The sequence below is a fragment of the Zonotrichia leucophrys genome, chromosome 2 (genome assembly GCF_028769735.1).
Source record: "Zonotrichia leucophrys gambelii isolate GWCS_2022_RI chromosome 2, RI_Zleu_2.0, whole genome shotgun sequence".
Classification (NCBI taxonomy): domain Eukaryota; kingdom Metazoa; phylum Chordata; class Aves; order Passeriformes; family Passerellidae; genus Zonotrichia; species Zonotrichia leucophrys.
In genome coordinates this window covers 26462148-26480396 of record NC_088171.1, presented here as the reverse complement: position 1 = coordinate 26480396, position 18249 = coordinate 26462148, and the positions used below count along the sequence as shown (strand labels likewise).

At 44.8% G+C, this 18249-nt stretch overlaps 1 protein-coding gene across 6 annotated transcripts; it reads right to left on the bottom strand.

The window, feature by feature from the left end:
- Positions 1–3632: 3632 nt before the first annotated feature.
- Positions 3633–10031, bottom strand: TAC1 (tachykinin precursor 1). 6 transcript variants are annotated; one of them, XM_064704360.1, is made up of 6 exons: positions 9897–10031; positions 9013–9150; positions 8794–8890; positions 8161–8184; positions 6453–6506; positions 3633–4261 (listed from the first exon to the last, which is right to left on the bottom strand). In XM_064704360.1, exons 2-6 carry the CDS (start codon positions 9133–9135, stop codon positions 4212–4214), a joined length of 348 nt encoding a protein of 115 aa, XP_064560430.1. In that variant the 5' UTR covers positions 9136–9150; positions 9897–10031; the 3' UTR covers positions 3633–4211. The 6 variants fall into 6 exon arrangements, with proteins under 6 accessions (XP_064560430.1, XP_064560427.1, XP_064560426.1 ...); XM_064704357.1 differs by having other exon boundaries at positions 9851–10000; XM_064704356.1 differs by having other exon boundaries at positions 9824–9972.
- Between the last annotated feature and the right edge of the window lie 8218 nt (positions 10032–18249).

Below are 18249 nucleotides of genomic sequence, written 5' to 3'. Positions count from 1 at the left end.
AAACAGCATTTTAAAGACTTACTTTAATAATTTTCAAAAAGACCTCTTGATGTTTTTCTGCTCTAGCTGATGATGGCTAGGGGTTGGGTTCCTGCAAGATCCCCACATCCAGACATTTCCAGATCCTTCCTTTTCTTTTGTTTAGGACCATTCTGAAAAATACCAGTCTCCTGGCATGAACAGAGCATGGATTTGCTTGTGGCATCAGAATTAGCCAAGAGCTGCAGAGCTTGAGCTCCCCAGGTGAAATGAGGTATGGGGGGGGGCCATACCTTCCAGCTCCCCATTTCATGGGCAGGGTTTGTGAGCAATGGCTCTGGATTTGGCTTGCCAGGTTAAATTTGGCTGCATCTCCACCATGGACAGCCAGTCTCCATGCAACAGCACAGAGATGGAGCTGATGGATGGAGCTGCTGGCCCTCTGTGTCACTCTTGGAAAGACAGGCTTCTGAGAACCTGTCTTCAACATCACTGTCTGGGTGAAGGGGAGTGTCTGTGTGTAGGGGAGACGGTGCCTACAGAAGAGCAGTCACATGTCACAATGCAGATGATTGATGTATTTCTAGGGGAAAAAATAAGCAAAAAGGGTGCTAAGCATGTTGGAGGTGGGCTGTGATGTCAAACTGCCTGCAGCATTCCCAGTGGGAACAACTATCAGCATTGGGTTTACTCTCTGTGCTGACTTCCTAGAAAGACTTCATTGCTTTATTTAAAGCTTGCTTGCATTTTGCTGACAGACGCCCTTGCTGCAGGGTTATTGATTGGCTTATGCAACATGATGGATGTCAGACTGCTGCCACCAAAAAGAGCCCAGTCTGTGTCCCAGGTGTGGCTGGCTGAGGGAGACAGGGAGGGACTTGGTGAAAGCCTCTCCACAGCCTGCAGTGGAGCTGGAGACTGGGCACTGCCCAGTGGTCCAAGGCAGGAACGGCCTGGGGCTGCAGGCAATGCTGTCCCACACATAAAAGTGTTTAAAAGCTGGTGGAGCCCTAAAAGAAAGATTAAAGACCACGGAAATGATTTAAAACTCTCTTTGAAGTACTCAATAGTCTACAGACTATATTGCATAAGACTAAAGGCAGGTAAAAACAGAATTTCTCTTTGTGTCTCCAGGATCCCAGGATGCCTGTGGGGCAATGTTGGGAGTGAGTCTGTGGCAGGAGCAGACAGCTGGAGCAGCTGGCCTGGATGCCTGCAATGTGTGCAGTTCATGCACCTCCTCCTCTGCCCAGGAGCTGCTGCACAGGCACAGCCCCACAGCCCCAGTGTGGCACGGCCTGGCTGAGCCACCCCTGCCAGCACTGAAATGTGAGGAGGGGTTCTTAATGTATTGTTGGTAGAGTCAGTTGAAACATTTCAGGCTATGCCATTTGGTGTGTTTGCTTTATTTCTAGCTTGGAATATATGCCTATACAAACATATAAATCAATGCTAGATTGAAACTTGTCCAAAACCCAGATTAGCACAAATCTGACATTATTTTGCCGTGAGAAATTTAAATTAGTTAAAATGCCAGATTGAAACCACTCAACAGACTGACATGTAAAAGAAGATGTATTTTGGTGACAGAGGCTCAACCTTTCCTTCCAGAGTAAATTGTGGTAATGCCCCTGACATGCTCGAGGGAATGGGTGCCACCCAGAAGGACTTTGACAGGTGTGAGGAGTGAACCCGTGTGAATTTCATGAGGTTCAGCAAGACCAAGTGGAAGCTCCCCCACCTGGGTCAGGGCAATCCCAAGAACAAATACAGGCTGGGCAGGAAATGGACTGAGAGCATCCCTAGGAAAAGGACTTGGGGGCTCCCTGTGGATGAGCAAGTCAACATGACCCAGCTTGCAGCCCAGAGAGACAACCCCATCCTAGACTGCAATCTGAATATTGAGCTGCTCATCCAAAGCAGGGCAGGCTGCAGGGAGAGGGAGATGATCCTGTCCTGCTCTGCTCTGGTGAGACCCCACCTGGAGTGCTGCATCCAGCTCTGGGTTCCCCAGCACCGGAAGAACATGGACCTGTCAGAGCAACTGCAGAGGATGGGCATGAAGATGGTCAGACATTTAAATTGAAGGAGGGTAGTCTTTATATTGGTTTTAAGGAAGGAATTATTTACAATGAGGGTGGTGAGACTCTGCAAGACGTTGCCCAGGGAAATTGTGGGTGCCCCACTTCTGGAAGTGTTCAGTGCCCATTAGGTTGCAACTCTGAACAAACTGTGAAAGGTGTCCCTGTCTATGGCAGGGGGTTGGACTATATGATCTCTAAAGGTGCCTTCCAACCCAATCCATTCTATATTTTTTCTAGAAAATTCAGTCCTATCTGTTTACTGGATGCTGTTATTTAGTACCTGTGCTGTCTTTCAAACACTTAAAGCCCATGTATATTTGTGGGCTTTGCAGTGGTTTCTTCTGCAGGGAGGTTTTGAGATGTGCAGGCTGCAGGTAGTAAATGGTGGGACTTTTTCTTTCCTCTCTGTGTCTCAAAATTCAGCACACACAGACTGTGAGCTCTTGTGAGCACCGGGGTGCTCCAGGCAAGGATAACAGCATTTTAAAGTTTTTCTTTCTTTCTATCCTTCACCAAGCATTATTCAACATGATTTCCGCAGTCCTTTTGCTGTGCTGCTAGCCCAGCAGTCAGCTTCTCCTCCTCACTGAGCTCAGTGAGAGCTCATACAGAAGTTTATCAGCCTGAAAATTAGCTCTGCAAAGACAAAGAGCTGGCAGAGTGCCAGTACAACCACTGTGTCTCACATCAGAGTGGTCCCTGCCACAAGGCACCTCAGTTTTTCCACCATGTAGCGCCCACCTTGCTAGATCTGGCTTCCAGCTAGCTGAAAGAGGGATCTGTTTTGAGCATGGGCAGGCTTAGGTGCTGCTCCTAACCCAGAAGGAGAGAGGCTCAGCACCCACCTCCTCCTAATGGGGGTAACCTTGAAACTGGAGGTGTACAAGTTATTTCCAAAGTGGAAAACAACAAGCAGGGAATCCTTTCATATTACTCAGTTTTAAATTGAGTTTGTATACACTGACTGTTTTTATTGGTGATTCATCTGCAGTGAAAGTTTGCATCATGGCATCAGAGAAGTACATCTCATAGCAGGGGGAAAGGAGATAGAACTCCAGATGCCTTGGCATCTGCTGAGATGGATGGAACATTTCAGGCCTATCCTGGATATATAGCAATCAGATATTTTAATTAAAAAGATAATTACAGTCACATTTTTTTTCTTTTATATTGCATGGATTCACACCCACAGGGGATTTTATTGTGAATCTGAGGGATAGAACTTATTAAGAGCTTGGCTTTCAAATAATAACCCTACAATATTGGATTAATTCCACAGCAGGTTATTGGAGCTGGGGGGATATATCCTGCTCTTTCCATTCAGCAAACATGCCTCCTGATTTCCATCAGGTTTAAAAGGGGTGGCACCTTGTGCGACCTGGAGCAATCCCAGGAACTCCTATCTCCAGCAGCAAATCCCTCAAACATTCACCAAATACACCTGGGGAGGTTCACAGCCTCCCTGCAAAAAGAAAATAATTTGATATTTCTTTCCAGTCTCAGACCATGTTGCTATTTCTCATTCCAGACCAACGTGGGAAATAACTCCATCACTATCACCAAAGGAAGTATGTTGCAAAAGCCCCAGAGTAGTTTTTATTTAAAATGTTACTATCATAAAATTCCAGACTATGAAATGAAGACTTTGGATTCCCATTCAAACATTACCCATCCCCCCTTTTAAAATATATTGATGCATAATCACAGAACATAAAACATGCTGCAATGATACAAATATATTTTTTGATACAGAAATTACAGTACATAATAAACCATGAAAACAAATTGAGGCACTAGACTGAACATCAGTTCTGTTCTGCACTAGCAGTGAAGCTGATAGACTCGCTCTCAATGAACAAAAGAATACTTGCTTGTTTAGTAAACATAACTCTACAGGTCATATCAAACATGTGCTTTGTTGTGAGACATCACCAGGGTTGCTGCTCCTTTCAGAACCACAGCACACCTACACAACACGTGTCACTGCCACAATATGAAAAATAATACTTTTATTGAATGTACAACTCGAAAAAAACCAAACCCCTTCAGTTATTAAATAAATAATTATTTCATACAGTGGTTAGTTTATATTACACTGCATTGGCCATTAGAACAAATGAAGTTTAATAAATAATGCACGGGAACATCTCATTTACGCCTCCGTTCGTAGCTCTGTACTATGCTCCCTTCAGAGGACCCTGCAAAGACAAAGCAGATTGAAGCACAAGGTACAGCCTTGCATGAGCACCAGCAAGCACACAAAGTGTCAGAGACCTGCAGCCAGCTGGCACCAGAGGCATGTTTGGGGCAGAGACCAGGGCTCCTGGCCCATCCCTGAGCTGTTTTGGTGTTACCTCTCGGACTACACTGTCCTCCAGAAGGCTGAAGGTCTGAGCAGTGTTTTCCAGCTCTCATCTGCTGAGCTGCTTGAAGCACCATTAACTCAGAGCCCCTTTACTTCCCAGTGATTCATCCTACTGATGGGATCTAAGCTTTCAGGTCAATTTGTGGCAGAGGGTTTCTGCACAGGCATATCCACCTTCATTCCCATGCAGTCAGCTCCTTGCCAGCTCTTGGAAACTTCCTGAGCACAAGTCCTGCATACAGGGATGATTTTACTGTGCACTGTGGCAGGAGCCAAGCTCCTCAGACGTACTCAGGCTACCATGCTGACAAGCTTCAGGCTAAAATAGTCTTAAGCAACATATTTTATGTTTAGTAGTGGTAGATCTCTCCTTCTTGCTCATTTAAAATGAGAGTGAAATCCAGAGAGCCTTTCCTGAGCAAGGCTGTCCCCAAACTAGGGACAGAGACATCAGCATCACCCTGCTCTGGCCCCTGTAAATCAGTGATGTGCTCACACCCAGAGGGACAGCACAGACTCCTGCCCACTACCAGGGAGCTCAGGGGCCTCCTGCAGAAGAGAACCAAAAGGTCCTGCCCAGTTAAATATCTCCCAAAGGGAGAAGTGAGGGTAGTCCTAACACTCACTATTCCTGATCTTGCTTTGATTACACACTCCTCAGGACCCATCTTCTCCTCTGGTGGAGCAGAAAAAAGTTCTTATCCTTTTCCCCTCAAGCCCCCCTGCAGAGGCAGAAAAGCTGTGAGTTCTAGTTTTACCTGTCAGACAGGTATTACATAGCCCAACAGAGTAAAACATCATTATTCCCTTTTGTCAGAAATACCACATAACAGTCTCCTGACTATACCAGCAATTTTGAAATTAGGGCAATAACATCTTTGCATTTTTTAAAACATTTTCTGTATTTTACATTCTCATATTAATGTAAATGTAATCCCAGTGGAAACCAAACAAAATTTATTACTTACAGGCTATTTACTTTTGTGATAGCAGATATATTTACAGGTATTATGCATTTAATAGCTATTGCCACTGCAGAAAATTGTACAAAATTATTCATGATACGTAGCAATTTGCAAAATAATGCAGAGAGCAATATTACTAGTCTTGAAGGGGGTTTAATTGAAAATAAAAGTTACTGACAACCATAATTGCAGAATATAGATCCCAGCACGTATCCACATAATGTAAAGGTGTCAGCTAGTACTTTAACTTTTATCATCCATTTAACAAAACAGTGAGAACTATTTCAGAGACATGAAATACATATTAGTTTTTTTATTTTTTAAATTCTTATCCTGGAGAATCAACTGATACTTTATGGCTCACAGTGAGGGATTTCCACAGTACAGCCCTAGAGCACAGGGAAGGAAGGTAGAGCTATGGGGAAACTCCGGGTTCTGCACAAGAGGGGAGAGGAGAATTCTGCCCCATATGAATGCTATGGGAAAACAAATTCACAGCACCCATTCAAAGTTTAAAATGCTTTAGGTGAAGTCAAAGCTGAAAGAGACTGTGAATGTTTAACAGCCTGATCTGCAGAATGAGGTGGTGTTAATGGCAAAGTTCTGTTCTCTCACCTTCTACTCCAAGTATTAGGAATAAGGATCTCCAGAGAAGATATCCTTTTACCTGATGGAATCTGGATTTAGACCACAAGTTAAGTGACCCTTGCATTTTCAGCCTCCACATTTTTCTTGATATGTCATTAAAATTTAGGGGTTTTTGTTTTAAAAGCACTTTGGGGACTGGCAGAACATGCAAGAACAGGACAGTAATGAAAGTGCTCCGGGGAATTCTACCTGAGCTTGCCAGCAGCTCAGACCAGCCTGGCCATTTCAAGCATTGAGGTGAAGTGAACTCTGAAATATCTCAGGTAACAAAGAAAATCCTGATTTTTTCACAGAGAACTCTGGATCTACACTACATGAAAACTGCTTCTTCCATCCGCTGGGAGAGAACAAAGAGGCAACGGAATGAAGAGGCTGTGTATCACCAAGTATCAGATTTAGTCAAATACATACCAGAATTTAAAGATCTTTTGCCCATAAGTCCAACAAAGGAGTCTGTTTTATGCCCTGAAAAAATATATTTAGGGGTATTTTAATACATTTTAACTAGGCAGGCTTTTAAAATAACAGGTTCTTGCAAGGAAAGAAGACAGGTCTGAAACTGTTTATATCACAGACCAGTTGTTCACATCACTCTCAGACAACAGAGAATGAACAGCAGTCTGACTAATCAGACTGAACAGGATAGACCAAGGCACAGGCCAGTTAGTGGACATCTTCTCATTAGGTTAGATAGACCTTTGGTTTTGGGGTTTTTTTAAGTATAATGGAAAACCAATGGCCACTAACAGTACAAATCTTGTTTCGCTCCCGTTACAATTCCTACTGCTCCGAGCAAATGCACAAGAAGGCAGTGTCTTGGTCTAGCCTGTGTCTGTGTGGTGCATCTCTTCTACCTGTTGTTGCTTTATTTCTGTAATGTGGAAGAAAATCTTCCCTCACGGGTCAGGTGGAGCCCTTACTGGAGAGGAGGCCAATGGGACTCTATGTCTGGACACGTCTGAGCTAGACAGTCTGGCTCTATCTTTGGAATATTTATAAGTTCAGGTATTACCTTCCTGTCCTTTTAGTAATTCTCAAGACACTGCAAGTGTAGAGGATAAATTATTCCAAGTTTAGGCCTACAGTACATATCAGGTTATAGTAGTAGCTATAGTTTCAGACAAGGAATGAAAATGAACTGTTCTGCTTTATCTAAAGCGGCTTTTGAGTCAAACCTAGAAGTTTCTCTTTGGAAAGAATTTTGCTTGGTGAATTCATACACAAAACAAGATACTCAGACCTCACATGTATTATTTCAAGCTGAAGAAGTTTCAGAAAACTAATTTTTTTACTTTAGTCAGATGGTAATTTGTCATGAGCTTTGTATCAGACTCTTTATTTGGTCTTCCAATACATAACCCCAGAGAAAGCATCTTGTGGATAATAGAACACTGTGACAGTTGCTGGCCTCTGTGGACAGAGGAGGTTTCACAGAATATTAGGTAATATTTACTTAATAAAAATCTTCCAATTTCATTTTAAACATCATGAGATAATTTCAGAAAATAAAATTACCACTGAGCAGAACAAGGTAACACCTGAGTGCTGATAGCATCTCCTGCTTGGTGTTACACAGAAGCAGAGCAAGGCACACTTACAAGTGGGGCAAAATATGACACTTCATATGGCAGCACATCATCAGTCAGCCCCTGCTGTGGGCAGGAGTCTGATTCCCAGACAATGCTGAGGGCACAGATGCAGCATCTCGCACGTGAGGACTGGGTGCTCCCATGAAAGCATTCTTGGGGACTTGGGAATTCATTATTCTAATCTTCCAGATTTTGCCATCTTAATTGCTCCTCTCAGAGTCTGGCAGTAAGCCTGCCTTGCCAATGAGAAAGGCTTACAAAATCCCCCCATGGGAAATAAGAGAGAGCTGCAACATCCGCACATTAATATGGATTGAAATCTCAAAGCTTGCAGCAGCTCAGATGAGATACAGGCTCACAGAGGCACTGAAGGGGAGGTTTCAATTCTTTAATAGATCATTTCTCCACCAGTGGTGCTGCCAGTCCCTGGCTGAAACCAGACACCTTCTAAATAATAAGGTCAAATACACTATTCCCTATTTGAATGTCTTCTCATGATTACTTAAAATATTTGTAATTTTAAAACTTACTTTTGTGAGAGATCTGGCCATATCCTGATTGGAAGAGGAAAGGAAAGAGAAAAAAAGACAAAAAGAGTTGTTAAAAAAGGATTGGCATATACATGTGATGCTACTGCAATGATTTGAAAAATCAGACGCAAAAACTAACCTACGCATATTCCACTTAAGGGAATGAGAGTGATGGTTTACAACTGCATTTCTCTCTGAAGAGACTAAAAACTTGTTTCAGCTTAACCCACACAATTTAGATTAGTTTAGCTCCAATTTCTTAGATCAATTCTTGGTTAAGTAAACACGTAGAAAACATGACAATAATTGTATACTCAACCAGTTTCCACACTTTGGTGTTTCAGTGGCATATATGCTGACCTATGAATTATCATGCTATCCTTTACGGGGATTTACGGGCTGTAACAGGTACACACCCAAGACTTTAAAGCCCTCTCTTTTCCAGTCAGTAAGTTTATCTCATATAAAACTTGAAAGAAACAACAAAGCAAAAAAGCCTAAACCCAAAGTACCCTCGTGGCAGCCTAAGAAACAGATGTAACACATAATCCCGAGCGATAACCGTGTAAAGTTTGAGCAGGCACTGGGAGAAGAGCAGTGCAGAGAGGTGTGAGCAGCCCCCGCCCCGCTCACCGGCATCCCGCTTGCCCATGAGGCCGAAGAACTGCTGGGGCCGGGGTCTGCGGGCCATCCTCTGCAGGAAGTGCTCCAGGGGCAGCGGCAGCTCCTCCTGCGGGCGACAGCGGCGGCGCTCAGTGCGGAACGCCCTTCCGTCCCGGCCGGGCAGAGCCGGCACGGAGCCCCCGGCTCCAAGCCCCTCGCAGCCCACCCCGCGGGGCCGCCGGCGCTCACCTTCCCCTGGTCGCTGTCGGACCAGTCGGACCAGTAGCTGAGGTCGTCGGTGGCTCCCATCTCCTCGCCCAGCGCCTGTGACGAGGCCAGGAGGAGCACGGCGAAAGCCAGCGGGAGCCTCATCGCCGCCGGGACGTCCTGCGGGGGCAGAGGATGGAGCCGTGGCAGCCGCGGGTGGGCACAGCACACAGCCCAGACACACAGCCGTGCCCGTCCGGACACACGGCCCCCGGGCACACTGCGGACACGCTCCCTCGCACGGACAGCCCCACACCACCCAGTGACACCGGCACCCCCGCCCCGACTGCTGCGGACCCCTCTGGAGAGACACACACCCCACACCAATTACAGCGGCACACAGCTCGGTGTGCTCCCCAGCGCACGGACAGACACACAGACACACGCAGCCAGCGGTGCCCCTTCACACACGCACGTACAGGGGAAGATTTAAACAGACCCTCACACGTCTATGCACATCTAGGATTCGCACCTTCCCAAATACTCACACGCAGACAGGTGCAACCCCTCTTACACACATCCAGGTACACACGCATCACTCACGAACTCACAGAAAGAGCTACACACCTTAAACGCTCACCCCCACGGAGGAACGGAGCTGTCCGCACACACAAACACAGAGACATGTGTCCAGAGGTGCACACTCATCCCTTTGCACACCCAGACACATAAGGACAGGCACAAAAACATGCTGGCACATCCAAGCCCGCACGTGCGGACACACAAACACGAACAGACACCCCCCAGAGAGGCACACACGTACAGACCGGGACAAAGCAGTACACACACACACCCCCTCACAGCCCCAGGACAAGCGCACCCCTCGCACACGGGCACGGCCGGCCGGGCTCCCGCGGCGCACGCACCGTCTGCAGCGGGCAGGGCGAGCGCCGCGCTCCGAGCGCATTGGCCGGCCGCGGGCGCGCTCCCTGCTTTATATGCCGGGAGACGGGGAGGGCCGGGACAGCCTCATTTGCCTAAACGCAATTACCCCCGGTTTTATCGTCCCAGCCCCGTGACAGCCTCCGCCCCGGCGAGCAGCCCCCGCCCCCCGCTCCGGCGGCGCCTCTCGGCTCTGTCCGGGGCCAGCGGAGCGGAGCGGGAGGCTCCTTCCCATCGCTGCCCGGGGCCGGCGGAGCGGGAGGCTCCCATCGCCGCCCCGCCGCTCCCTCCCCGCCGCTCCGCGCCCTCGGGGCCGCCCCGCACCATCCCGGCGGCGGGCGCGGGATGGGGGTGTGGATCTGGATGCGGGATGCAGGTGTAAGAGTGCAGACGCCGCTTATCGCCTCTGCCTCTTTGCCCCGCTCCGCCAGGGCGCGGAGAGATGCTCTCCGCTGCGAGAGGCACCGCCGGCAGGGAGAGCAGCGGGCAGCGAGACCCGGCAGCCGGGCAGAAGGGCAGCCTCCGTGCCCGGGCCGCTTCCTGCCCCCGGCTCTCTCTCGCCCTTGCTGCTGCTGAGGTAGCCCCAGCCCACCGGGACTAAAAGTGAGGGATGCACACGCCAGGTCTGGGGTGTGTGTGTACCTGCTCAGGGGCTGACACTGCCAGGTCCGGGGTGTGTGTGCCATCCCGGGGGCTGCCATGGCCAGGTCCGGGGTGTGGGTGTGCCTGCTCAGAGGCTGACACTGACACTGCCAGGTCTGGGAGGTGTGTGTACCTGCTCAGGGGCTGCCATGGCCGGACAGTGAGCCGGCACCGCTGGGCTGGCTGCGGGAAAAGGCGAACCCTATACTGGAGAGAAGTACTGAGGCAGTCTCTGCAGCAGCACGTCCCTGCCGGTGTCCTTCCCCTGTGACAGATTTGTCTATAAGATTGCAGTTAAATAAGAAAGATTGTGGCCCAATGAGCCAAGGGTCACTCTTGTCAACATGGGCTGCTTGAGGGTGTGGTTGAGAAAGAGTGATTTGGAGAAGGGACTTCATGCAGCCCAAGCACCTGCTTTGGGCACCTCTGCTGAGAGCTCTAGCATGGGTGAGCATGGGAGAATGCTCCTCATTCTATCAACAAGATGGCAGAAACCACAATGTTTATCAACTGTGGAAACCCAAACCATCAGATTTTCATGCTGCACCTTTGCAGTGTTCCCTTTGTCATGTGAACTTTGAAGTCTCTTGAAGAAAAATTGTTTTCTTGTGGTTTTGTTTCTTATTTTGTTTCTGTTTACTATAGTGCCAACAGAGCACCAAACCAGGCTTGCCAATTCTGCAAATGTTCCTGCAGCTCGTGTCTCTCAGAAATCCTGAGAACTCCCAACTTTCTATGAAGTCAGGTTCTATCACTTGGAAAGCACAAATTTTAGCTGAAATATCCTATCTGTTCTAATTCTCTAATTCAACATTTTACCAAAATGGATGTAACCATAACTTGACCTATGAAATGACAGTGATTTTATTTTTTCAGAGAGCAAGAGAAGAAAAAATTAAAAAGGGGTCCTTTCCAGTCTTCAGACTTTAATGAATTCAAGTACTTTATCTCAGGCTTATCTAATAGTTTGGGTGGAAGTGAAAAACTTATTAATAGATCAAACTCACTTTCTCTTTCTCAATTTTAAAATAAATTGGCTGTTTAATCTTTCTTTGACCTGCAATAGCCAGATGTTGCACTATGAACTTTTCAGAAAGTGAGCAGATTTCATGGCTAATGAGCAAAGCTGATTCCTAGGAAGATTTTGAGTTCATTTTTTCATGTGAAAAGGACATAGAAGGCTCAAATGAGGAAACAAGCTGAAGCTCCTGCCTTTGTTCTGCCCAGTCCCTGTCCTAGTGATGTACTAGAGCATGGTAAAGTGCCCTTTGTGCACAAACAAAACCCACTGTTTCACATATTTATTCACAAGGTTCTTATAGATATCAAAGCTGCCTCTTTCTCACACATGATATTAGCAGCTTTATATCTATGAGTAACTTTGTGACTAAATATATGAGCTCAAAGGCAGGTACAAGGTGTCTTGGGTGAATATTCCTTTTCTCCCCATGCTCAGGGCACAGACCCCACTCCTCTGTTAGGGTTAGAGCATGTGATTTCTAACAAACAGAGTAAAGACTTTTGGTCATGAATTAAGAGATCATTAGATCCAAATGACCCAAATAAATGTTAACATTTCCCGTGGAAGTGACACAGAAAGCTGCCTTCAGAGTCCTTATCTGGACATTTCCTTAATAAGGATTAGGAACTGGACTAAAGGCACTTGTTGTGGCTTGAATCTCAACACTAATGGAAAACTATTTGGGAAGCAATTGCCTGTGAAACACACCTCAGAGAATTGGTTTTTCAGTAGGCTTAATGTGATACCTCCTGTGTGATGATCCTTGTGAAATGTTTATTTGAATTTTATGATGATGTTTTGGTTTCCAGTAAAAAGTCTGATTATTGAATGATAAGTTGCATTGACTGCTATACCGTTACCTAGTGATTCTTATACCATAAACAGCTGATGTGTGATGGGAAAATAGCGAATTGCATATGCCCATGTAAGATTTTGTGCAGAATACAGATTTGAATTTTTAGTATGCACAATTTCAGAGCATTTGACATTAAATGAATGCATCTGTCATTGTTCTTCAGTGGTCTTGTGCTATACAACTGCAACTGTATATTTAAACCTAGAACCCAATTCTTGTGTACATTGAAGTGTCTTTTCATCACTTTACCAGAGACACTCAAGTAACAGAGACAGCCCCAGAAGAGTTATTTTATGTTACATCAAAAATTAGGGATGCGATCTACCTGAGCACAGTGGTCCTCTCTGTACATATACCAGACCTCAGCTCTGATTTCAATTGTTACAAGAAGACTGGAAATGTTCTTATCCAAAGATACAACTTTATAAACATTGGAAAGAGAGACTGTGATTGATGACCTCCTAAATTTTTCATAGGTATGTGTCTCCAGGGTAAATAGAATGATTTCAATTGCAGATGAGGGCTGTTTGTAACACAGTGATTTATTTTGCCACTGTAAGATTATTTATTCGCAGCACATCTAAGTGGCATTGGAAAAATTAGCAGAACTCACCATAGCATCCTATTTTCTAATTAAGTGTGAACAGACTATTGAATTAATCTTTCACCTTTCTTATATTTTAAATCTTCTGTTACAAATTTGTCATCTTCAATTTTTCCTCTAATGAAGGTTTACATTTTCAGAGCATATGCTCGTGCATGTAAATGCATATGAGGCATATGTGGTAATTATGCATCTCTCTCTCTTTCCCCCTCTGGATCTATAAAGAATGAGTTCTTATTCTTCTGCCTGTTAAATAAAGCATTCTAGGTTCAATTATATTGTGCTCACTGGCAGGCAAGGAGGGGAGCAGTGAGATTTTCATGCCACAGGAATGCTCTTTCCTGGGCAGGCACAGGCAGAAGCAAGGCTGATCTTACAGTTACTGAATCATCTGCCAAGAGCTGAAAATGCAATGTTGGTCTTTAATTCTCACTTTGAAGAGTTAATGGGCTTCCTCACTCTTCTTGTTCCTGTCATCTTTTGCACTCCCATCACTGCTCTCCAGCCCACCCATCCACTGTTGTCATCACATCTTATCTAGAGAGAGCTTCCTTCACCCTGATCTGAGGCTCACTTTTGTCCACACTAAGTTAGACATGAAACTGGGGTGTGGGACCAAATGGAAATAAATGTCAGGGTATAAAAATGCTGAATGTAAACCTACAACATGAATGCTGCAGAGAAGGTTGTCCCCTCAACCTAATATCTCTAGAGTCAATCATCTGCAAGGGAAGTAATTGCAGTCCTGTCAAGCTTATTGGGCAAGAGAGAGAGCATGTCCTTGGAGGGGAAAAAGCACTTATCTTCATCTGTTTGGAGATCTCTGGGAAACAAAGCTGTAAAAAGCCATTTCTACATCTGCAGGAGCTCTGGGGGAGCTGGTGAGGAGAAGGGCCTCCAGAGACATTTCTAGATGTGTATTGTTTCAAAACAACTGTGAGAAGAACTGGACTTGCTGCCTGGAGATGCCTTGCCATAACTCTCCAAGTGGTTTTCATAAGAAAAAGGGAGATAAAATATTTGCTAATTTTGTTCAAAAAAGCCAGCAGGGAATGACATTAGAACAGAACATTTCAATAGAAAATACAGGACAGTATTCCTCTCACAGAGACAGTGTCTGCTGCTTTTAACCATGAAACCAGAGGTTATTTTCACATTTGCCATCACCAACAAGATGGCCAGGGAAAACCATGAAATATGGTACAAAATATATCCAAAGCTGAGGCAGACTGTGAGCATCACTGGTCTGAGCTTGACCAGGGAAAACCTGAAATTTGAACTCTCCTCACAGTGCAAAGGGCTCCGAGCAGCCAAGGAGCAGATGCTGGAGACTAATTAAGTTTGTCACTCTTGGAAGAAAACTGCTGACATTGCTTTGTTCTGATGCAGAGACGATGGTTTTTGTTTTTTACTTACTGATTTACAAATATATTTATAAATCAGTTGATTTGTTTCAAACCAAACCTTTCGAATCTGAAGCTCACTCTGTAAGGATTTTTGCTTCAGTTGTCCAAGCTGATTTGTAAACTATTTCACAGTGACCTGTGAGGATAAGACAGGATTTAGACTTCAGCAACAGGTGAAAGCAAAACCCTGGTTTATAATTTGGGCTCACTGCACCTTCCATAAAGCTTTTTTGTAGGAAGGACAGTCTTTTCTCCGAGACTGACCTCAGCCTTAGTAAATTTTGCAGATGGATCATCAAAGCCAGGTCCTTGGCCTGTTTTCAACACCTGAGTATCTTCTACCTGATCCTGCCACCAGAACCTGTCCTCATTGCACTGACCTCTGGCTGGCTCCTGCTGTGCACAGCACTGCTGGAGGACAATGGCCAGGTTGGAGTGACAGCCTGGGAAGTGGAAGAGCCCCAGTCTCAGGCCATGGGAATACACAACAGACAGCACTGCCTGGTTATCTGGGAAAGCCATGGGCATATCACTGTCCCATCCGCTCTGGTTTGATGCCTGTGCAACAGCAGCCCTCAGTGGCTGGGCACAGCCTGGGTAGCTCACTCCCATCCCCAGTTCCAGACCCCATCCTGCTGGGATGGTGAGGCCTGTTTTACACTGGCTCCTTCTGCCAATTCCCCACAGCATCTCAGTGCTCATTGCAATGGCAAAAAAGGAATAGCTGCTCATGGCTGCTATGAGTTCTGATTAATTGAAACACTTTCTTAACTTGGGATCAAACACTGATGAATCATCCTCTTTTCTATGCTGTTTTAGAAACTGGATATTTTTTATGACTATACCTTCATTGAATATTAATAGTTTTCTCAGTAACTCAGTACATTTAAAAAACAGATTCAGAAATCAGCAGGATAAAAGGGCACAGTTTTGGAAATATTTAAATTAATTCTAATATTACTACAACTACCAGGTTTTTAGTAGTTATGCAAAACAATTTTTACAAATGCATAACTCTCTCTTCATTATTAGCACTTGTTGCGTCTTAGTGTATTTCTCTTCTTCCTCACATATCTTCAACAGAAGTTCACAATATCTCCATAAGTCTTTGAAGTCCAAAAATCTCACCTATGAATTTTCTACTTTATGTTTACTTCACAATTTTTAGGAGACTTCATTCCAATTCCGTAATGCGTATTTGAGACCTTGTGCAACTACTTGTAAAAGTACATTGGCTTTTTGGAACAAACACCCAGAAATTTTGTGTAACAAAATTGATTTGTAACACTGTGCATAGTGAAACAAAAGTGAAGTAAAAAAAAAGAAATTGCTTGAGCACAAAATCAGTAGGAGATGTAAGGATTTCAAAGGAGTTCAGATGCCCAAATAAAACAGAGAAAAAAAGATACCCAAAGGGACAAAATAGCAAGACAATTTTGCTGCTTTGATAATCACTTGAAGTAAAATATCTTTCTATGGCCTGGCTGTCTTGTTTTCCAATATTGAATCTTATGATATACCCATATTTTTAAAAACTGTCCAGTTCTAAACTCATGTCTGTGACAAGTTCATTTTAAAGTAGGTGACTTCCTGACAAATCCTTCAGCTGGAAAGATAACAAAAAGTGTGAAATGAATTTATAGGGATTATTTATTACATAGAAATTCAACAGAAGTAGCTAACTGAAGAAGGGCTATTCACACTGGAATTCAAATGTGTGTCCTGAGGAGGAAGGCGACAGAATTGCTGGTGGATGCTATGGAAACTCAAGACTTTTTCATCACATTGCATGTGAGGGTATTTTACCTGCTTGTTGCTGTCATCCTTTCCCACTCACCCCATGCTGACTCTGAGCAGTTTTAAGCCCTTTTCTGACGCAAATGCTTTAACAGGGGCTGAGCCCCACCATTGTCTGCAGGTGAGAGGGAGGGACAGCTCCTCACAGCAAGTCTTGGGGGACCACTCCATGCCCAAGGAAATAGAGAAGCTTTCTCTCACCCCTCAGTTCCCACTGCTTGATGCAAAGTCCTTGATATGGTGGGATGCATGCTTAGATAATTTACATCTGTTTCTTCTAGTATTCCTTTTGATGTGCACGATGAAAGACTTGAGGGCTCTTTGTGAAGGGCACAGGAAAGAGCATGAGCATCACAAAACCTTGTGAGAGGAAAGAGGACTCCCTGTTGGGTGTTTGGGCACTGCCTGCTGTGCCCTGTGGTCCCCCAAAGTCAGAACTCTGTGAGAGCCCTCTTCCTCACCACCCTTTTCATTCATTCACATCTCACCCACCATTGTGATCTTGCTTCCAGGTTTTTCCTCTTGTTAGTGAAAACCAGGGAATGATGTGTTAACCTGGAAGCACCTATGCCTTTGGGAGAGTTCTCACTTCTACTGGGCTTGTAGTCATCTGAAATGAGATACTGGTCTGCCTGAGACTTGCTAATTGCTCTCCAATTAACAATTCAGACAGTCTTAAGAAATTAATTCTTTGTAAGTTTGAGGTATAAAATAGGAAGTAGTCAAATTAAGAAGGTGAGAAAATCAAGTCTTCTAGGAATTCCTACAAGAAAACATCACTGGGTCATTACTTGGCTAGAAAAAAACCCTTTCATCCCTTCAAGAAGTGATGCAGCAGACTGTGTCATTCCCAAATATAAAGCCTATTTCTGTATACCACCCAGCCCTGCTCAAGAAAGGGCTGAATTCCTGCGCTCTGCTCAGTTCCTTGTCTTCCTGCTCACTTGCAGCAATAAGAGATGGTTGTCATCTAGGTTCATACCATTCTCCATTTAAGGCAAAACTGTCATATTTTAATTAATCAAGAGATGCATGAGGACTTTTCTCAGTGGCCACTAAGACCCATCCTCTGCCTCCATGCCATTGCCCTCACAGATGCATTGTACTGTGTGCACACAGATAGTTTTGGTAGTTTGTATAGATTATACAAGTGTACCCTGAACAGTTTCCTGGACAGCTATTTACCCGGGACACCCAGAATAATGAATTCAGACAGAAATGATGAGCAAGTTTGCAGCTGCGCTGGCTCCCACATAACATGCCAACTTGCAAGTTCACTTGGCTGTCTGTATCCACAGCTGCACGCAGAGCTGGGGGCATTGGCTGTGCTGTGCACAGGCAACACTACCTGTCTGTGGCCATGAATGTGAAGGAGGAATGGCTGTTCAGTAAAATGTACTTCAGCTGGCACAATGCTTGTCCAAATAGTGAAAACATATCATGTGCCTTGCATGTGATCCATATTGTGGAAGTCTTCCTCTATTTTCATATGCAATGATTTATAATTATAATAATTCTAATTATTATTATTAAAGAGTATTTAGATACATAAAAACATAAGAACTACAGTGTTTAAGTTTTAGCTGTTTACTAGGGTACTTCAAGGAATGAAATTCAGCTTCCTACTTCTCCTGACCTAGACCAGCAACAAGTAGATGCTTGAAAACAGAGTGCAGACATCCAGTGCACAGTCAGACCACCTGGGGTTAGTCAGTAGAAAGTGTGGAACACTCCTATCCTGCCCATCTTCAAGTTAATAATCTCATCAGCTGTTTGTTCTTCCTTGAAAGTAAAGATCTAAAGGAGCTCAAGGGAATTGCTGTGGTTTTTCAAAACAACGGGAAAGATGCTGCTCATTTTAACTAATTTGGGAAGTGGATTACATATGGATCTGCCATAATTGGTGTACACTCACTGCACAGTGCGTGAAAGGCAATGCATATTGCTCAGTGATTCATTCTTAGCTTTGGAAAAGGAGGATGAAGGCATCAGCTTTGACCTTCACATAAAG

What these genes read in the sequence shown, in the direction of transcription:
- TAC1 (XM_064704356.1), bottom strand. Translation starts at nt 9,937, where the DNA reads ATGCGCTCGGAGCGCGGCGCTCGCCCTGCCCGCTGCAGACGGTGCGTG. An exon ending in CCGACAGCGACCAGGGGAAG is followed by an intron (nt 8,891 to 9,012) that starts GTGAGCGCCGGC and finishes TGTCGCCCGCAG; the next exon opens with GAGGAGCTGCCGCTGCCCCT. An exon ending in CAAAAGATCTTTAAATTCTG is followed by an intron (nt 4,262 to 6,452) that starts GTATGTATTTGA and finishes TTGTCTTTGCAG; the next exon opens with GGTCCTCTGAAGGGAGCATA.